Source organism: Primulina tabacum, chromosome 15 (assembly GCF_025594145.1).
Source record: "Primulina tabacum isolate GXHZ01 chromosome 15, ASM2559414v2, whole genome shotgun sequence".
Taxonomy (NCBI): domain Eukaryota; kingdom Viridiplantae; phylum Streptophyta; class Magnoliopsida; order Lamiales; family Gesneriaceae; genus Primulina; species Primulina tabacum.
Window position 1 is genome coordinate 33,175,609 of NC_134564.1, and position 22,538 is coordinate 33,198,146.

Here is a 22,538-nt window from a genome sequence, read left to right on the forward strand (position 1 = left end):
TCGACATGCATCAATTAGATGTTATTCTTATTCTATTTCGAAAATTTACATTTTTATGAAAACCAAAAAAACAAAAAAAACAAAAACCCAAAAAACGCTCACAACTCCATGTATAAAATCAACAATAATTTTTGTCAAAACATATTTTATAATATTTTTAAAAATATAAAACAAAACATTTTATAGATTGGGAAAACGAAACTGATTTCAAAAGCACAGGATTTTAAAACACCTTTAATTTTATAATAGGTTTTATGTTTTTTTAAAAAACTACGTTTCTTAACGTGTGTAGTTTTCTAGTTTCTACCATATACACATGTCTCAAATACTCGAAGGATAGTTCCCTGATGGCAGAGACAACTTGGTTTGGCGGCGGTCGACGGGACGCGGTGAAACGAATACGACCTAAAATTTGAATAAGAGTGTTTACATTTTGTCAAGTATTTGGGAAACTTGTGAGAATGTGTGTTCTGTTATATAATATTTTTTTATATAAAATATATATAAGTATAAATCTAAATGCTGGTATTTTAAATAATAGCACATAGGATTAATATGTCAAAATTTTTATTCAAGTTAAGTTCGTTACTCTTAACTAACTAAAAACCTCGAATGAAAAATGTTACAGAGAATATTATAAAAGATTTTTTTCTTACAACGCGTACATACAACATGATGCGCCCTCAGAATAAGCTAATAATCGATGGTAGTTCAATATAATTGTTTGTGGCGATATTTTCTATTTTTTTCATATTATCAAATTTCAATATTAATCATACCAATTTTAATCATTTATTATTACAAATGTTGATACTATATTGCAAACATCAACGTTATGTCAACTTCTCATCAACAACATATGTGCTACGTTGAAAAAAACTATAATTGCTAAAAAAAAATATAAACTAAGACTTAAATTTGACCACGTGATCAAAAATACAGTTTTCTCAGATCACAATCATGATATAGTTAGTATAACATGAAGGGTTGCACAAATGAGTGGCAGAGTTATCCAATCGGGCTTATCGTAAGAAACATCCAAAATAATTCATAATCGTCTAGTTTAATTTAATGACTATTTTATGATAACTTTATTTCGGATAATTAATTTATGTGGGAAAAAAAATCATCAATTTATGACGTATCAAAAACCGCTCCTATATTTTTCTGTACCAAAATATCCAATTCAAATATTCGAATTGACGAAATTTATAACCTTTATTCCCAAACTTTATTTTAAACATAATTTTTTTCAATTAACTTGATATATATTTGAAAACAAATACTCTATTTTTAATTTTTTGGTAAAAAAGAAAAAGAAAACTGTGGAATGAATTTGTTATGCACGACAAAAATGCTCGGAGTTATGAAAAAATATTCGAATGATTTTCAATAACTTTTCCATTTATAATTTTTGTTTAAAGATTCTAAACACAAACACAATATTCAGAAACTTAATCTTAGAGGAAAAAACACGGTTGATTCTGGTAGGCGTGATCAAAACTACAAAAAAATATGATTCGTACGATAGAGCATAATACGTAAAGTAATGGAATTTTCATGACGAAATTTGGGGAAATATTCTATGAAATCTTCGAAAAACAATGCAGAAAAGTTATAGAATATCAGCTTCTTTATATTTTTATTCAATTCGATTTATGAAAGGAAAAAAGAAGAAGAAAGGAACACTTTTTGAATTTTAAATACTATATAATTTTTTATTTTCTTAAAACTGACTTTCAGAGAAATTTCCAGCTTTTCTTTTGTTGTTTGAAAATTATAACATGGTATTATTTTTATAAAAAAATTACAATTTTTTAATAATTTACATTTATTGAACAAAACAAATATTCACACTGTTACTTCGTAGCACCTTTCCCCCCTGAAAGAATCCGTTTTACGGCACTTCTACCTTCTTTTTAAATAATAATACATTTTCTAAAATTAGGTGATATTCTTTCACCAAATAACCATAATTTCCATTTTTAATTAAAATCAATTTATTAAAATTTGAAAAAGCAATTCCAGTTGTTTCCAATCATATTAGTCGGTGGGAAATTTTTTTATGTTTATTTGGTATAACATTAATATATTCCAAGGGGTAAGTACTGAATAATTTTCCTTATCTTTCAAAATAATTTACTTGCCGTTAACTCTCTATATTTTCCAAATACTAATACCCTCAAAAATAATTTGATGTATGCATGAAATCTCCGGGCAAAGAAGTACGGCGCGTATCTGCTGTCAAGATCAAGAAGTGCCGATGAAGCGGAAGAAAGAATCAAAAGAAATATCTTATATAATAAGTTTAAACTCTATTATGATAATTCCCTCCAGTACTAAGAATAAGATACACAATGACACACCTGTTGGATTCATTAACATTTTATCACGTCAACGAAGCAAAAACGTATAATCAACTTACCTCACTAATATGGAACTCTCGTGGAAGGTGATGAAAACCAAATCTAATTTCTTCGCATGGTTAATAACGCGTCTTTACATGCTATATAATGATAGTATTAGTGATAATACAAATGGTGGATCAACTGTTACACGATCTTATCGTCACCTATCTTTGTTATTTGCCAAATTTGTTTTAGTAAGTTTTCTTATTATCATATATTCGATCAAGAACTTGTGAGGCTCACATTTGATCGGTAAACATGTGTTCGGTCATTCTTGCAAACTCGCAGTGCATGGACTCGTTAGCTGTTCTGCGTGACACTGCGAATCTCAGCGTACTCAATAAAAAGAGATGGCGTTTGGCTTTCGTTACAATTTATTGTTCAAGGGCTTTCTTCCCTCGCTTCAAACAACATGAGATATTATCGAGAAGATGGAGCAAGATTTCGCCTGACCCTTCTTCGGAAATCACTCTCGATGTTGTTCTAGAGCATCCCTTGTTCTCTGGTGTTGATCAGTCGAGCCTTATCAAGGTTGTTAAAGACAAAAGCCTTGATCATTTGGCTAAACTTGGAGGAGTTGAAGGGATTTCTTCTTCTCTTAAGACGGATTTGCTGTATGGGATTACTGGAGATCTAGAAGATATATCTTCTAGACATGAAACGTTTGGTACAAATACATATCGAAAGCCACCAACACAGAGTTTCCTCCATTTTGTATGGGAAGCTTTCAAGGATCCAACAATTCTAATTCTGTTGCTTTGTGCTGCATTCTCTCTTGGATTTGGTATCAAAGAGAATGGTCCTAAAGAGGGTTGGTATGATGGAGGAAGCATATTTGTTGCTGTTTTTCTTGTTATTTCTGTTTCTTCTATCAGTAATTTCAGGCAAAACAGGCGGTTTGAGAAGCTTTCGAAAGTGAGCAGCAATATTCCTGTCGAAGTCGTGAGAAACAGCCGAAGGCAACAGATAACTATATTTGAAATCGTTGTTGGAGAAGTTGTTTGTCTCAAGATTGGTGATCAAGTACCTGCTGATGGGCTATTCATAGAAGGCCACTCTTTGCAAGTGGATGAATCTAGCATGACTGGAGAAAGCGATCATGTTGAGATTAATACATATCAGAGACCCTTTCTGTTTTCAGGTACGAAGGTGGCTGATGGATATGGTAAAATGATAGTAACTTCTGTGGGAATGAACACTACTTGGGGCGAAATGATGAGCACAATAACTCGTGATTCAAACGAGCAAACGCCCCTTCAAATGCGGTTGAACAAGCTAACTTCATCAATTGGTAAGGTTGGTTTAGCAGTAGCCTTTCTAGTTCTTCTTGTGCTTCTAGTACGCTATTTCACAGGAAGTACGGAAGATGACAATGGGAATAAAGAGTTCAACGGTAGTAGGACGAAGGCTGATGATGTGATCAGTGCTGTGGTGAGGATTATTACTGCTGCTGTAACTATAGTAGTCGTTGCGATTCCTGAAGGGCTGCCTCTTGCGGTTACGCTCACTCTTGCTTATTCGATGAAACGAATGATGGCAGATCAAGCAATGGTGAGAAAGCTCTCGGCTTGTGAGACGATGGGCTCTGCCACAACTATATGTACGGATAAAACAGGTACTCTGACTTTGAATCAGATGAAAGTGACCAAGTTTTGGCTTGGAAAAGAATCTCTAGAAGGCATGCAGGATTATTCTTTGATTTCTAGCAATGTTCTTGAACTGTTCTACCAAGGGATTGGCCTCAACACAACAGGTAGTGTTTATAGGTCTGAGATATCAGGAACTTATCTTGAATTCTCTGGCAGTCCAACCGAGAAGGCGATTCTGTCATGGGCCATGCTCGAATTGAACATGGATATGGAGGCGGTAAAACGAGACTGCAATGTTTTAAACGTTGAAGCATTCAATTCCGAAAAGAAGCGAAGTGGCATTTTGATGAAGAAAGTTGAAGATGGTGGGAGTCATGTACACTGGAAAGGAGCTGCTGAAATGATACTTGCAATGTGCTCTCATTACTATGATGTGAAAGGTGAGATTAAAGATTTGAATGATTTTGAAAGGGTGAAATTTGACCAGATTATTCAAGGGATGGCTGCAAGTAGTCTTCGCTGCATCGCCTTTGCACACAAGCAGGTTATAGAGGTCGAGCATGAGAGTGGTGGAAACCATCCAAGAATTCAAGAAAATGGGTTGACCCTGTTGGGCATGGTGGGATTGAAGGATCCATGTCGCCCCGGCGTGAAGAGAGCCGTGGAAGATTGTCAATTTGCTGGTGTGAATGTTAAGATGATCACCGGTGACAATGTATTCACTGCAAAAGCTATAGCCACGGAGTGTGGAATACTCCATCTGAACCAAGAAGAAAACGATGATACAGTCGTTGAAGGGGTTGAGTTTCGTGGATACACAGATGAGGAACGAATGGAGAAAGTCGACAAAATATGTGTCATGGCAAGGTCGTCTCCTTTCGACAAACTTTTAATGGTGCAGTGCCTGAAAAGAAAAGGTCATGTTGTAGCAGTTACTGGAGATGGCACAAATGATGCACCAGCTCTGAAGGAAGCTGATATAGGCCTGTCAATGGGGATTCAAGGCACAGAAGTGGCAAAAGAAAGTTCGGATATTGTTATCTTGGACGACAACTTCGCTTCAGTTGCTACAGTTTTGAGGTGGGGAAGATGTGTTTACAACAATATTCAGAAATTCATCCAGTTTCAGCTCACAGTAAATGTAGCAGCTCTTGTCATCAACTTTGTGGCAGCAGTTTCAGCCGGTGAGGTACCGTTGACTGCTGTTCAACTTTTATGGGTAAACCTGATCATGGACACTTTGGGAGCATTAGCCCTCGCCACAGAAAGGCCCACAAAAGAACTTATGAACAAGAAGCCTGTGGGTCGAACTGAGCCACTTATCACCAATGTTATGTGGAGGAATTTGCTAGCTCAGGCTTTGTATCAGATATCTGTTCTCTTGATATTACAGTTCAGAGGAGAATCAATTCTGAATATCAGCAGAAGGGTGAACGACACATTGATATTCAACACTTTCGTTCTGTGTCAAGTGTTTAATGAGTTCAATGCGCGTGAACTCGAGAAGAAGAATGTTTTCGAGGGGATACACAAGAACAAGCTGTTCTTGGGGATTGTTGGGATAACCTTGATTCTTCAAGTGGTTATGGTCGAGTTTCTTAAGAAGTTTGCAGATACAGAGAGGTTAAATTGGGGACAATGGGGACTGTGCATGGGAATTGCGGCTGCTTCGTGGCCAATTTGTTGGCTTGTCAAAAGCATACCAGTAACTGATAGACCAGTGTCCAGTTTTTTCAGTTTCAAAAACTTTTAAAGGCATGTAATAGTAGAAATTATACTTAGCTTTCAGGTCCGTAGTATATGATTCTTTTGCTTTATTTCCTCTGCATTTCATTTTACATGTATCTTTTATTATTAGTTTGGATGAATATAGTGATATTCTTTTATTTTTGAGTACACGATATTCTTTTAGGGAGAAATAAAGTAAAATGTTATTATGTTTCTATAAAGAAAGCATATGCGCTGACAAAAGAAATTCCAGTAGCGAACCACCATTAGTTCTCTCCATTAAGCAGAAATCAAATATCATACAGGGTGCAGAAATAAGATGTGCACAAAGCCAAAAAGCGACAATATATTACAGATTTGAGGCAAATTGATTATGCCATCATGCCTCACAAGGCTTTATTCAGCTGGACTGAGATTTTTAACAAGTTTGATGCAATCATACATAGGACAATAGATAAGGGACGTTTGGGTTTTCTACCAAGACATAATTTTACACAGGAATCAACTTTAGGCAGGAACAGGTACAGGCAGTGCACCATTTTCAGACGGAGCTAAACTATCGTAATATTCCACCAAAACTTGCCAGCCACCAGGGCACATGAATCCATCAGGAGGGTTTTCTTTGTTCTTTGCCAAGGTTCGCATCTGGAGTTAAATGAAAAAAAAAATGACGTTAGAATGAGGAAAAGCGTTCAATAGTCAATACAACGGGTATTAGCAAGCATATAATTGCAGAATATGCACAAATCTCTTTCAAAAATCACCATTGATGCAGTGGATGAGACGGAAGGGGGTGGCACTGTGGCAGGAGCCTTTCTTTCTTCTGAATTTGCCTCTGGTTTAATATATTCTTTAAAGTATTCTAACACAACCTCCCTAAAATATTAAGATTCGAGAAATTTCTACCACTATATTATAGCTTCAGTTAAGCTCCTTTATTTTTACTCGGAAGCAGCAATGGTGGTAAGAGAGATACCTTGGTCCCAGATATGAACAGAAAATCTTGTGCCCTTGATGGATCAAAGAATGCCATTTTAGCCTGAGTCTTGTCATAAGCAGCCACCTGCAATAATTCATAGCTACTAGTCAGTACGCGGCATTAATATTTTTTGTATCCCTTCGTATACAATTTCTTGATCCTGACATTCAAATTGAAAGTTAATTCAGATTTTTAATCAACATAAAAGGGGCGACAAAGTGGTCGTTCGAGTACAACCTTGAATGGTAAAATGTTCAACTTCTCCAACCCAGGAGCCATGCTTAGTACTTCCTTTCCATGATCAGCATCATACAAATCTCGTTTCTCGATGGGGTGGCTCATGCCAGCTGGGTCCCGCCCAACAATGTAAAAGTTTGCGCCTGCATTAATCCGAGCTTTAGCATGCCACTGTACCTCGGTTGGGCCAGCATAGTGCATTGGGGACGGAAATATCGAAACAACAGTAGTCTCTGGATCAAGGATGCCGCCTTCAAGCACCTGAAAGAACACAGAGAAATATGAAACATGATCAGTAAGGCAACATGGTGGTGCATGGTAATACCAGATGACATCATCACAAGAAAAAATTATAGCCCTGCTGCGTTGAAACGTTCAGAAACTGTATCGACGTACAATGAACTCAAAGTAAACTTACCAATTAGATTCAATCTTGTAAGATCATGCAAATGCTGCCGGATGCCAAAAGTCATGAATAATGGTAATAATAATAGTACAACTCAAATTCTTTGAATCATATAAAGCACCATGTTTCAGTTGTTGTTATCATATAGAGAACTGGTTATAGACAATCGTTGCCCTCCAACAAAGTCATTTGCAACATTCTGCTTAGTAATAGTACTAGTATCATGATTGATATTGAACAATAAATGAAATTTACCTTTTCATGCTGCTTCATTCGCCAGCTAAGTGGAACATCATCTGCTTTTGTGTGACCGCCTAAAGGATGAAGCAAGAGGATGGGATTCTTGTATCCCATCTCAAGAAGCCGGCGACGCGTGTCAGTCATCAATAGAGCATGGCCATTGTGCACAGGGTTTCTTAGCTGGAAAGCAAACACTGCATCTGCATTGCGTCTCTCAAACTCATCACGAAGCTGTGCAGGAGAAAGGCGGAATCGATCAAGGCCATCATTATACTGAATGGGGTGTATAACCTCTAAATCACCACCAATCAGCCAGTTTCCAGATTCTGTTATTGCTTCATTAACATAGGGCAGACCATGTGCGGTCGTACCCCAAGTTCTTGCTATTCGTTCTTCTTTATTGTGCTTGTAGATCTCAATGCTGCAAGTGAAAATTCGTGGCAAAAAAATGTTCTTTTAACACCGGGGATCAGTAAATGGCGTTATGAATCATAGGTCGGTGAACTGAAAGCCACACATTGATCAAATACTCGATGAAAGATATGCCAATGAATTATGATTTTCATCTGGTTCAGAAAATTGTCAAATAAAATTAAAGCACCAATGTAAAATGGTTCTGATCGATATTTTGCTTTCAAAAGATTGAAATTTTGTAGGACAGAAATATTAAACTACTCCTGTCAATCACAAGACAGATATGCATCAGCAACTAGTCGAGGTCCACTGCAAGTTGACATAATTGTTAATGAGAGACATTCCTATCAAATGGCCCTAATTATCGCTTAGAGTCGTGGGATTTAGTGGCCAACACATCATTTTGGAAAGAGGGCGACCTACAATACTTTAAGGAACAAAATTTATTTCCATAACAATCACGTAGCTGAACAAGAACGTATAGCTGATAAGAAATATGGTTCAAAAAACTTATATGATCAAATTAATTAATACATCCATAGCTGATAAGAAACATGATTTAAAATTGAAACAAGATCAATAGATGAAAAAAGCAGCTTTTACATAGGAAAAATGCATAATTATATCAAAACATTGTATCTAATAGCAACTTGCTAGTTTACATCACAAATCCATCACTTCATGAAATATATCTTCTAAAAAGAAAATGAAATATAAATCTCATGATAATTCCTGCACTCCAGAATTTTCAACTACCAACCAAGACAAAGTCTTGGGAGGTGAACATAACAAACTGCCTTTCCTCCGGTCATAAACATTAAATAAAAAAAACAAATATATAACATTTCAATAAAAATACAAGTCCGCGCGGATCACGCTCATCTAACTTGTGGGCTTTCCAGTTGCCAAATCCGATTTCTGTATAATTTTAAACACATCAAGTAACCCACGTATGCAACCAGAACAAAATGAAAATTTGTGCATATATGCAAGTATCGCCAGGATTATTGGATTCAAAGGTACAAAATTTACACTTTTAGTACAAAGAAAGTATATGCTTAGGAAATGAAAACCATCAAAAGGAAAAACGAGGCTCAGAAAATTGCCCTTACTCGTTCAAAATAGCAACTGGGTGGTCTTTCGCATCAACAAGTGCCACGCTTGTAAACGACCCGACCCGGCTCTTCTGATCATCATCAATCGCGAGCACGATGGGCAGCGACATGTTAACAAACGACCCGTCTTCTAGACGGAGAGAATTGAAATGAAGTGTTTGGAGGAACTGCGACTCTCTCATGAATCCCTTCAACGGGCTGGCCCAGCCTTCGCTGAGCACATGCACCCACTGAAGATCGATCATGGAGAGCCTGATCTTCGGCAAGCTTGCAGCCTGCTTCAATTTGGAGTCCTTTTCTGATTCTGGAACGAATAGTTGAACAAGCTTCCCACCATCCGGATCGATTAGAGAAGCGGATATGTGGGCGACGGCGAGGCGTCGGATTTTGGAGGCGGCGTGGCGGCGGAGTGGGACATTGAAGGGCGGAGAGACATGGGTTTTCGATATTTTTGGGAGGGAATGGAAGGTAGGGGTGGAACTCTTGAGGTATAGGGAAGCCATTGTTGTCATTTTTGGCTCTCTTTGGTTGGAATTTCAGCGGGTGGCCTGTCTCCGTGGACAGATGAAAGATTTGGAGGGAGAGAGAAACGGGTCAGCAGTTAGGCTCATTTTAAATAAAATGATTTCCGGATAATTAATTAATTAATACTGCAACTTTAATTTACTTTTAGTTTAGTAATTTAATACCAAAACCATCAAATCATTCTATAATGTAATCGATAGCATAGAACCATAACAAAGAAATAAATTAAAATCCTATCACTTTTCAAAATCTTCGAGTGATAGGATTTTATATATATATATAATACGATAATACGAAGATTTTGAAAAGTGATAGGATTTTAATTGAATTGATGATTACTTAAAAAAAACACGCAGAAACAAATTGGATAGAAGAAATCGTTACTAAACCAAACAAGATGCATTTGTTTTGAATGTTCTACAATTATAATTGATTTAATAATCAAAAAGTAATAATAAAAATGTTATACGTGTAGCTTTTGCTTAGGTTAACGGATTTTAAATATATGGATTTGGATAATAATTTTATTGTTAATAATGAAACATATAACAGATCCAATGTATTATTTATGTGCACGTTAGTTATATAAAGTATAATGAATTTTAAATGACACTATTATTAGATACACTTGAAATACAATTTAATTAACACGAAATACTATATAAACATGAAAAACGTGGATTTGAAGTTTATGGTGTTAATTCTTAAAACAATAAAAATACATTTTAATATATTTGAAATCTATGGATTTGAAATCCGAAGCACAACCTTAAACAATTCAATTTTCATCTATTTATAAGATGATTTCTACTCTATTTAAATATACAGAACCATTTATAGCATATTTATTTTGTGTAATTTATTATAACAAGACATTTAATAAATGTTACGTTAGAAATAAACCGTAGGAAATGTAAATGATCGAAAAGGACTTTTAAGTGCCGGATGCTGGTGCCATCAGGTTTTGGACGGATTTTGCCATATTATTATTTATACAGCAGAATGAACATAGACGTTTTTAAGGTTGAGGTCAAGTACAACTTTACCGTTCTGGATTCAAACTCCTTGCCTCCTTTCAAATTTTTTTTATGTTGTCATGATTTAATAATAATTACTATTGTAAGAATAATATTATATAACTTGTTTTCAAATTGTCTCTCGTGACACACAATGGATACAAACCAGAAATAGAATAACCCCAAAGGTTAGGATGAGTTCCAAATTGGAGTCGACTTTCTCAACATATAAGTATATTTAATTTAATTTTTTTATACATATAATGAAAATTATTTAACTTAGCACACGTTAAAAACTATTATTAACTATTATAAAGTATTTATTTATATTATAATGTTAAGCCTTAATTATGTTAAAATAATAATAATGTTAAGCCAAAGTAATGATAATGCCTCGTTTGTTTTTGTTTTCTTATCAAATGGGCCCCGCCGGTTTTCGAGTGGGGTGATGCTTTGTACATATCTATCTAGACATATATACATAACATTTTTTTAATATATGTTTTGTGCATATTACATGTTGACCGATGCTCTTGCACAGAACGAGGAATATATAATTTTTATAAATTTTAAAAGATAGGTCATACGTTACACTTTTGTTTTTTATTTTTTTTCTTTGTAGGTAGAATTTTTAGGCACATGGGTTTTAAATTCGTGCTCTCGGATTGATCAATTAGGTCAATGATTAAAGTTGAGACTTTGAGATCTCATCAAATCCGTTGATTGTGGGTAGTTTTGCTAATTTATTTAAATAAATTTATTTGTTTCTTTATATTTTCTTTACCCGAGATAGTAACTCTCGGTCTACGCTCAAGTCTCATCATTAATACATGTTACAGTATCTAATATGAGTAATTCGAATGTGAGAATTGCAAACAAATTTGATTTGTTTGGGAAATTCATTTAAATATAAAATTTTATCATTGTGATATACTAAAAAAGTATTTCCAATCAGTAAAAATTTACTTTTTTTAACCTTTTACTTTTTTTTAAAAAAAAATCAGTTTTTATTTTGTATTTCTCAGCTTCGGATTTTATCATGATTCTGTTCAATTTAATTAAAATTTCAAAAGTGATTATGTATTATATAATAAGAGAACTTTTTTGTTATTTTATTAAAAATTATTATGAGAATCACATATTTATCAAATACTCTATGTAATAAAAAAAATTGGTTTTTCATTTTTTTTAACATTATTCATTTCTGATTTTCCCCCATTTCATAATCTAAATTTAATCCTTTCAATAAAAATAATCTTTCGCAAACATTATCATTTTACTTCCAAATTTAATTTAAAATTTGTATTGCCTTTTGAGTTGTAGATGATAAAGTTTAAAAAGCAGATTTTAGTTAATGACATTTTATCCCGTATCGTGCGTGTCTAAGAATCCACTAACTCCTCATAGGCCCTCATTAATCTTCAGTATAATCAAAGCCAGATTCAGACGTACTCAAAAAGAAGTGTCGAAACCGAACTTTTTTTATTCTTCATTTGTTTAATCCCATTTGATCCTTCATTTTATTGTAAACAATGCATAATAATCCAATTACACATAGACTCTCATTGGGTGTTTGATACAATAATGATTTAGTAATGACAGCTTAACAGTGTAAGTTGATACAAAAAACTCACCAATAAATTTATACAAAGAATTGGAAAACGTCGTGACGAAATTATAAAACAAAAAAGGATCTTCATTCTTGTGCCACGAAACAACACCAAGTTCTACCAGTCATCCAAACAAGAACAAGTTCCATTCTTGAAGTGATGAAACCTGGTTCTGTCTCTGACTATAATCTCTCTTCTGTATGTTTTGGAAAAAAGTTTAGTGCAGAATGGCAATCCACACAGACACAAAGATTCTTTATAATACTGATAGGTAGACAAGCATCAGATTCCAGTAGAGCAAACGATATAGCTAGGAAGAGACTCTTCCCTTTCTTCATCTTCAATGTCAAACAACACATCTCGAGTTCTTGGAAGATGACCAAATTCTTGTAACTTTTTATTCAATTCTACGAGCTTTAATTATATATCACCTCAACTATGCTACTTTTGTCAATGCCAAGACGTTTCATTGACATTCGTACCCCTTTAACATCCTCCCACCTGTTCAAAAAAGCACACGTATTCGATAAAAGCACATAATTCCCACTAGTCTCGGGTTCTAATTCTAATAGTTTCCTCAATGCAACTTCACCAATCTCTACATTCCCATGAACACTAGCAGCCTTAGTAAAGAACTCCACAAAATGGAATTAGGCTTCATAGGCATGGATAAAACTATTTCCTCGGCGTCGTTGACAAGCCCAGCTTGGCCTAGAAGATCCACTAGGCAACAATAGTGCTCAATCTTAAGTGATTAATGCCGTGCCAATAAAGTGATCGATGCTAAGATTATTTCTAATTACATAAACATGTGCCTATGTACCTTGACTGAGAGCACCTAGATCAGCACATGCAGTGATTAAAGACACTATAGTTACTTCATTTGGCTCCACAAGAGACTTCTGCATTAAGCTGAACAAACTCAAAAACTCCAGAGAAAAGCTAGTAGTTCCATATATATCATCAACTAAACTAAATGTAGCATTACGTGCATAAGCTACCAGCATAGAGTTCCACGCCGCCAAATCGGTTCACTGATACTATCGAATATATATCTAGCAATACCTACTTTACCACATCTGGAATAGAAGTTAACACAACGAGGCTTGAATGAATTTGTCAATAGGGGTACCAAGAAATTTTAAGACATGTACATGTAGGGATTTGCCTTCTTTGAGCCATTGATGGGACCCCAAAGCCTTGAAGAGTGAAGGGTAGGTGTAGTTATTTGGTTTCATGACACTGGCGTGAGTCAGAATGCGAGAATACATAGACAATGCAACTTGAATGTGATCTTCTCGAGTGAGGGAAGAGACAATTAGGGTGATATAGAGAAAGATACTTGGGTTCATGAAGAATAGGTTGAATATGATTAATGTGTAGGTTGCAGGAGCAAGAACGGAAGAAAAGTAGAGAACGCAGCTGACAGGATATGTGTGGAGGACGAGGCCGGTTGTAATCATCTGAGCACGGACTCGTTTGAAAGTATCCAATGTCTTGCATTGTCGCAAGAGATGGACTGGATGGTTTGATGTTGGGCTTACTGATTTCATATAATTTAGACGTACGTACACACTCATCATATATTCCTTCTCTTTAGCACAAGGCAGTTACACAGGAAGAGATGAGTGATGTCCAAGTGAATCAACCTTGCTTTGCACATTCAATGAGCTGCCGTCAGACAAAATATATGTGAAACATGGATGAATTTCAATGAGAAACATTAGTTATTATAAAGAATAGCGATGCAAGTTTCTGCTTTCACAGCCATCCAACCAACCATAGGGACTAAATCATAATTTCTAAGCCAAAGAAACACATACTCAATAACTAGTAATAATGCACACACATTGGTGTGTGACTATATCAGTTATTATATAATAAAGCATTAGTTTTTTCAAACATCAGGATTTAATACATAATGGATTTTTTAATAGAATTTAAAATACCTCATGTTATTATTAAAGTAAGGGTATTTTAGCAATTTTCAAACATTAAATTTTAAATAAATCTATGAAATTCATTAACATACAAACATTAAAGTCTAATGTACAACTATAAATTGTCAAAAATTATCTTTGGTTCAACCTAAAGATTTGGATGGACTTTAAAACTTCTGAATCATACACAAGCTCTTTCTTTTTCTATTCTCACCTCACATCAGCTATTTCTATCTTTTCATCTATCTCTATCACTCTCTAATTTTCAAAATTTATCTCTCTATGCATTTTCTTTTTTCATTTTCAGATTTTTCATTTTTCGTTGATTGCTCATTTAATAAATTTTTATTTTAATATCATAGGAAATTTTGAATTTTATAATTGATTGTATGATTTTTAATTTATGATTTACACAAATGAACGCAATATTAAATAATAATAAAATATTATCCAAAAAATAATGTCGCTTGATTCTAAATAGTTGAACAGTCTCGCAACCAGCATAATAAAAAAATAAAACAAAAATTAAGATTTTAAGCTATAATTTATAAATAAATTTTATGTATAATTGATAAAATAATTTGTTTCCTTTATTGTTTAAAAATTACATTTTATTTCTTTATTTTATGATTTTCAATCTTGAAATTATACAAGGTTTAAAATTATAACTGCAAATTTTTTAATAAAATTATAGCACTAGATATAAAAAAATCATAAACTTTTATTAGCTTATATAATTGCTATTTTTTATAAAATAAAATTTTTTATTAATTTTTTTGTCTAAAAAATGAAATTTTAATTCTTTTTATTATTTTCAATTAATCGGTAACTATAATATTTTAATAAAAAATTATATTCACACAATTATAAATAATATTTTCACGTGAAAATATACATATATATATACACAATGTTAACTATTTTTTCAAGAAAATGACATCCTCAAGTGTGTGTGTGTATATGTATATATTATTAATTCAAATACACTTGAGGTCATTTTATTAAAAAAATAGTTGACTAAATTTATTTTACAAATTTTCCTTAATTTTATTAATACAGCTATGCATTTTAAAAAAATTACAAAAATACATACAAACTAAGATATACACACATATACACGTAAGGACTAAACGATTCAAATAATTAAATTTATTTACTAATATAAATTTTAAAAAGTATTTTAAACTAAATATGTTATATATTTCAATTAATTATTAGTTCAAAGAAATTAATAAAAAATAACATGTTATAATTAGGTATAAAATATACAAAATTCTATATAAAAAGTTTATAGTATTATATAAAATTTTGCAAAAACGGTTACATGTTTCCACATAAATCTGGTTAAAAGTCAATAAAAATTTATAAAATCAACAAAATTCTATAATTTTATGTATTTTATGCAACTGAGGATTCTTCCGTGTGCCATTTAATTATTTCTATTAAATTTAAATTTATGATTCTTTATAAAATAGTGTGTCTTTATATATTCTTTTAATATATGTTGAACGCAATTTGTGGAAGCCCAAAAAATTGAGTAATATATTCTGAGAGTAGTCTGGATAGCAGCAACGTTCAATTGGGAAGAGCACTCGGGAGCCCAATCGAATTCTAAGCGGAAAGGACCAACCAAGTCATTTGACTGGCGGAGAGGTGATGCTTACGCATGCATATTACTTGTTTTTCCTCAAACTCAATTCAGTCAATCTGAGTTTAGTTTAGCCATATGAAATCCAAATCTTCTACATATTTGATGTTAAGATTGGAACTTTTTGACCTAATTCAACTGCAAAAACTAGTTCGAATAGAAGACATTTTTGAGGTGGTCCATAAACCGGTCCATCGTATATATATTTGTAGGTCAAGGCTATGTTACCTTGGTAAAATTGAGAGTTGATATAACTCAACCACAAAAATTGGTTCAAGTAGGAAGATTGTTTAAGTCTATATATACAACTCTCAAGAACTTAATCAAATTGATTTGAGACATCTAACATGTATATTTTTGTTACAATTAGGAAGAGATTTTTGTTTTAACAGGTTTGAACTGTAGTCTCTCGTGGATTGTCACTGCACCACATGTAGTGCCCAAATTTTCATGTATTTGCTCATGATAAAATTAACAACCTTTCCTAAAAAATAAAAAAATAAGAACCTAGTGATCAATAGATAAGTTATGACGACACACTCGCATCTGCCTTTCGAGGTTCCAATAGAGACGAGGTATACACACAATTTATCAATAATGAGTTAAAGTTATTTTCTATGACTTTTCTTAAATATATGGTTTATAATCCATTGATAATTTTTAAATAATTAATAAATTAGCATATAAATTATTGCTTGTGGCTTTGCAAATATTAGCAAAAAAAATTAAAGCCTAGTAGGGAACACAAGAAAAAACTGGAACTTCTTAAGATGTGCATAGTTGCCAAGCCTACAAATGTTGTAATCTGTAAACTAAATTATTGTTTTAAGTTACAATCAAATATTCAGCAACATGTCTCTTTTATGGAATTAGAGCATCTCTCTAACGAACTTGGTATGTATGTAATGTCTTTTTTTTTCCTCCTAAATGGCATCTCAATCCTCTAAATTCTCTCCTTTTTTGCCAATTTTCCAGTCATGACTGCTGCTCAAAATTTCATTTATATTATTAATACAAAAGCTCAGCTTCCTCTTTAACTCCCCAAATTCAATTACTTGCTCGGAAAACTCGTTTTGATGTTATCTTGTTCGGGTGGATCTTCTTGGTTATCTCGATGGAATTCTTCCATGTCCTCCTCTCATGGTGACTCAAGACGACAGAAGTGTTCCGAATCTAGACCATTTTCCTTGATGTCGTCAAGATCATCTCATTCTTATGTGCAATTTTGGTTTCTTTGAGTGAGTTTTTCATTCCTTTGGTGTGTTTTCCACATTGAATCATGAAGCTTAGTCTCGATCATATGTCTTGTCCTTAAGCCGAGGATCTCCCACTCACTTGATTTATCTCAAAGGTAATTTTGACTATGATTACTAGTGGTGATCTTTCTGTTACTATCTTTGTTGCATCGATCTCTAGATTGCCGGCAGTGAGCTCACTCTTCTAAGTGCTGACCCTGTCAATGATGGAATATTCTTATCTATGCAACTTGTGGCTTAGATCCCACTAACAAAGAGCTAATTTCAGCTATAATGCGCACTCATGATTCTGTTGTTCAATTCCAAAGTGTAATAAAACAATTCATCAATACGAACTGTTCATTTAGAATGGGAAACAGTACTGCTGGTTACACATTAACACAAAGCTTCTGCTTGGAAAACGTTTGCGGGTAAAAAAACAATATTCGCAATATATAATCATATACTGTTCAAATTAGTTGAATCTAAGCTCCAACTTGGTATTTGATAGAAGAATGTGCATTTGCATAAATAATTTAAAATTTTTATATTTCAATCAACTACAAATTAAAAAATATAGAATCCACCATACGATTCAAATTAAACTTAAAATATATATATATAAAAATATTCATCAAATTTAATATAATTTGAGATTTTGACACCCAAAAATATCTAAGAAAAGTCTGGCTTTCTGAATGTACGGAATATCCTAATATGGCAAATACAGGACATAGATGTTAGAAAACGGACAATTAATCAAATATTCGTTGTCAAAAAAATAAATAAATAGAATCATCAAATATTTCTCTCTCGAGATTTTGGATCAAAATGGAATAAAAATCAAAGACCTGAGTTAGCCTAGAGGCAAACATATCTGAAGCAGAAACACAATGATAAAAGAACAGATTTATATAGTACCCATATCAATCAGAGGAAACCTAGAAAATATATAATATAAAGGGGGATTAAACTGATTAATTATAAGGTCCAAGAACATTAGGGTTTTTAGGGTAAAATAGCTGAAATAGCAGAAAAAGACGAGGTTAATTGTTTTTCATGCAAGCAACATCAGGTGAAGCAGCCACATGATCTGATCTTTCCTCAAGAAAAGAGAAAGGTTTAGATCATGCTGGCAGCTTCAACTAATCCCTTTGCACGATAGAGAAACGGACATATCAATTTCTTAGAGCACATTGGCTTTAGAAAACCCTTGGAAATGGCTTTTCTTTCTTCTTTTGCAGAAGGGTTTGGCTGCAGGAGAAACTAGAAGGCAGGGATATAAATATATTTGTGAGTAGGGTTACGCTTCAGAAGTATGGAGTGTAAAAAGATAAGAGATTGGTGAATAAAAAAGCCGGAGCCGGAGGAAGCTCTGTAGTAGATGTGAGAGGTGGGGTTGGGTGGTCCCTATATTGATGCAAATTGAATATTGTCACGCCACCGCCTCCAACATGGAGACTGCGGAAAGGTATTCAGTGTTCCTATATTTTTATTAGCCTTTAGGGTTGAGATATACAGGGTGGATTTCGGCAGTTGTGTTGCATTATGTTAAATATTTTATAAATTTGTGTATTTAATTTTAACCAAAACCCAAAATCGAACAAGTTAATCTATTAAAAAAATTGTTTCCACTTTATCTTACATTAAATAATCTATGTGTGGTATGATTCTATTCTTCTAAATTTTTATAATTTTTGTCCTTTTATTTCGATGTGATTCTGACTTATATAGTGATATTTTAGTGCTCTCAATTAAAAAGAACTAATATTACGAAAAATTGAAAGATACAAGACTAAAATTGAAGCTTGATAATATAAATGACAAAAATCGCAAAAAAACATATACAGATCACCAACATTGCAATTTTCCTATTTTTCAAAAAATCATTGTGATTTTCCCATAGAGATGGAACTACAAAAGCATATCATTAATACACAAGATTTGAAGACATTATTGTCAACAGTAGAAATTCATCTATAAATACAGAATGGGGGAAAATCATGCTTTACTTAATTTTTTTCAAAATTTGTAAATTATTAAACTCTCAAGAAGTATACCTTTTTCAAAACTTTCGATCCCAAGAATGAATTGTAGCCAGGTTTGCAGTTTTGCCCCAACATTTAATTGCATGATTAAATTGGTGAAAATCTTGGTGAAATTTTACCCTTATAATATTAATAGCCAAATCCAATTAAAGTAGCCATCTCTTTTCCCAAATTCATTTTAATTGGGAATTGGATAGTTCTTAGTAATGATGTAGATTATCAACAAAAATAACAAAAAAAAAATTGATTTTGAACTACAATGTTAACAAAGAAAAAACTTGCATTTCTTTTTCTCTATGAAAATGAGGGGAGAGGAATTTGAGGGATAAAGTAGCTAAAAACCACCTTAAATTTAGTTTTTTTTATGAATCCTATTGTGCATATATAAAACAACTAATCATGTTCTATGTATTTATTAAATTTGAAATCATTTTGAATTATAACATAACTATCCAATTAAAACTTTGTTTCAGCCTTTTTGACTATGAATTTGAATTACATTAATCTATGATTTTGTTGTTTATGTGTAAATTATTGATTTAATCCTATGAACGTTTGTTTCATAATTGCAAAAGAAAATAGTGAGAATACATATATTTTTCTGTGTTCGCAAGTATACTTCTAAATAAATTTTGTCCCCTGGATTAAAAATTTCTGGTTACGCCCGTGATCGTGAATTTGTTTCTTACTTAGAGCTAGTTTTCAAAAATAAAATATATATAAAAAGTGGTTATACTAGGTTTGCAGTTGCAATCAATAACACGTATGGGGTAATATATATAAAAATAAAATGCAACAACTAGTAATTTATTTAGCGAGAACATGATTAAATAGATTCGATTAAACTTTAAATACGGTTTATTGAATTGGAAGTAAAGCCGATCCAATAATTATTTCCCTTTTTACAATTAAACTAAACTTTATTCGCGCTATTTGAAGGGAAATATAATTTCTCAATTTAATTGATTTCCTCAATCTTATCTTTTCCTTGCTGATTTGATTGTGTAGAATATTTTATAAGGTTTTCCTTTCTAGGTAATGAGATAATTATGCAAATATTATCATGATTTGGTATCAATGTTCAAAAGGAGATTATTCCTAATTTAAACCCCTACTTTCCTTCTGAAATAGGTTTCTTTGTGGATATAAGCTCTAGGAGAGAGAAAGTCTATAATTAAGAGAAACAAAGACATTGTTGATGCGGCTTCTTCGATCTATTGCTCTCGTGTTTTTCACTCTTCGCTTGAAAATTTTCATGGCTGCATATTGTGTGCACTTTGCAAGTCGTGGTTTTCAGAGACAAATAATTCTCAAGGACGTAGTTGTTTTGAACAGTGTTGTTGCTCGTGTTGCCGTAATTGTTGGAGACATCTGCAGACAACACGCGGACAAGTGTTGGCTGAAGATCGTGTTTTGTTGCTCCCGTTTTTGGCATCACGTTTTTGCTTTCTTATTTATGTTTTAATGTTCCTAATTGTTTTCGAAAGCAATTTATTTTCTCAACGTTTTGAGGAAATTGATTTTAGTTATAATCACTATTTATATTGTTTTCGTGTAAACTCATTGGTTTTCTAGTGATTAATTTTGCCCTGAGTAAATACTTTTGCAAATTTAATCTTGTCCATCGTATTTATTTAAAGTCAATTTCTGTTATAAACTTTAATATTCAGCTGCATGTTGTCTGAAATGTCGTAATATTTCGCAACAACACTTATTTCTGACAAAACACAAATTTTTAATCTTAAACTACTACTGTTATATACATTCACATCTGTCAAGCAATAACACTTACACCATTCATACATATGTGACGGGATAATAAATATATTTATTATCTTATGGTTTCAGAATCAGTTTTTATAATATATATATATATATATGACTGTAATATTAAAGATGAATGATATTTATGGTCATAAATGGTTGTCATATTATGTTATCCTCTAATGATAATAAGGTAAATTGATTGTTTGTCCACCAAAAAAATAATATATAATGAAATGAAAATTCACTCAAAAATAAAAGTTAAAAAAAAAATTATGCAAACATACACACATTTTAATTAAATTTTTTAATTTAAAATTTATACAAAACATTAATATATATACATGCACCATGTGCTCTAGTATTACTATATTTTAAAAATATGTTTTTATTCAAGATGAAAAAGTGAAAAATCATTTTAGTTTAAGTTTACTTTAAACAAAACACGCTTTGTATATTCAATTAATGATAATTGCAAAACAAAACATTACAATTAAAACCAAGCAAATTGATAGTAAACCTCGACTCAAGCACCATTTGACTCGTGTGTTGATATGATAAAATGATATCATGAGTGTATAATATGAACGATAAAAAATTGATAGTCTAGTATTTTTTAAATCTCGACAAGTTGTCATTTTTAGTCGGAAGTGTTGATGAGACATTGTACAATTGAGCGTCACGTCGGCATCAACTCATCGTCAAGTACCGGAAAATTGTCCAAAATTGCGAGGAAACATAAATCTAACAAACGTAAAATTTGACAGCACAAATTAAAGAACTAAAATTGCAAATAAAGTAGCTTAAAAATCATAGACATACAAATATACAGAATCAACATTGCAATTTTTCTTAATTTAAAATATGCATTCCCAATTAGTGGGATGCTTTCCCTTTCAACACAGTAAATAAAAGTAGAATATAAATTATAATTTTCCATGACATTCGTACAAGCAGGAATTTTTTTTAAAAAAAAAAAGTAGGGATTTTTTTCCTCCATCATATATCCCAACCTGATTTCTATTTTTCACACCATTCGAACTCAATCATTAAAATTGCAGACAATTAGCTACCAATACATAGGATTTGTGGGAGAAATTCTACGCCAATCCCATAATTATCTCGCAACAAAGACAACAAATTAAACCCTAAAAACTATATTTCTAAGTGTGTGTGTGTGTGTGTGTGTAGACACATACACATGCGTACAGTGGTCCTTGAAATAGCTAGTTAGTGGGTGACAGAAAGAGGTAATTATATTATCATAGAGTAGAGTGGTCCTCTTACCCTTTTATTATTTCAATCAACAAACTTTTTGCTGTAAAAACCAATTTATAAATAATAGAATAATACTAATTATAATTAATTGTGAAGGGTTGCAGTACAATTACTGTTTACGTCTGTGGGCAAAAGCACACACATGACAGTCTATTTAAAGTAAGACGGAGGACAAGATGATGCTCCCTCTGGAAATAGTTCATACTGTGATTATGCGAAACCCAAGCTCAATTGTCATCTCATCATAATTAGGCGTCGCCTATCAAAAATTCGGGAAGGTGAAATAGGTGCACTTTGTTGATGATTTTTCGACCCACCAACCTCTGTATATCCATCTATGTGGACAATAGTCCATACT

General features: G+C 32.8%; 2 protein-coding genes and 1 pseudogene across 2 annotated transcripts; 1 reads left to right on the forward strand and 2 right to left on the reverse strand.

The window, feature by feature from the left end:
* The first annotated feature begins 2,400 nt into the window (after positions 1 to 2,400).
* LOC142526598 (putative calcium-transporting ATPase 13, plasma membrane-type) lies at positions 2,401 to 5,893 on the forward strand. Its single transcript, XM_075631096.1, has one exon. It carries the CDS (start codon positions 2,667 to 2,669, stop codon positions 5,748 to 5,750), a length of 3,084 nt encoding a protein of 1,027 aa, XP_075487211.1. The 5' UTR covers positions 2,401 to 2,666; the 3' UTR covers positions 5,751 to 5,893.
* A 102-nt stretch (positions 5,894 to 5,995) lies between these two features.
* Positions 5,996 to 9,725, reverse strand: LOC142526599 (ATP sulfurylase 1, chloroplastic-like). The gene is made up of 5 exons (XM_075631097.1): positions 9,114 to 9,725; positions 7,603 to 8,008; positions 6,942 to 7,202; positions 6,702 to 6,788; positions 5,996 to 6,370 (listed from the first exon to the last, which is right to left on the reverse strand). Exons 1-5 carry the CDS (start codon positions 9,626 to 9,628, stop codon positions 6,233 to 6,235), a joined length of 1,407 nt encoding a protein of 468 aa, XP_075487212.1. The 5' UTR covers positions 9,629 to 9,725; the 3' UTR covers positions 5,996 to 6,232.
* A 2,615-nt stretch (positions 9,726 to 12,340) lies between these two features.
* On the reverse strand, positions 12,341 to 13,820 carry LOC142527585 (pentatricopeptide repeat-containing protein At5g43790-like; annotated as a pseudogene).
* Between the last annotated feature and the right edge of the window lie 8,718 nt (positions 13,821 to 22,538).

What these genes read in the sequence shown, in the direction of transcription:
- LOC142526598 (XM_075631096.1), top strand. Translation starts at nt 2,667, where the DNA reads ATGTGTTCGGTCATTCTTGCAAACTCGCAGTGCATGGACTCGTTAGCT.
- LOC142526599 (XM_075631097.1), bottom strand. Translation starts at nt 9,628, where the DNA reads ATGACAACAATGGCTTCCCTATACCTCAAGAGTTCCACCCCTACCTTC. An exon ending in CCAGTTGCTATTTTGAACGA is followed by an intron (nt 8,009 to 9,113) that starts GTAAGGGCAATT and finishes TTTCACTTGCAG; the next exon opens with CATTGAGATCTACAAGCACA. An exon ending in TGTTCATATCTGGGACCAAG is followed by an intron (nt 6,371 to 6,701) that starts GTATCTCTCTTA and finishes ATTTAACTCCAG; the next exon opens with ATGCGAACCTTGGCAAAGAA.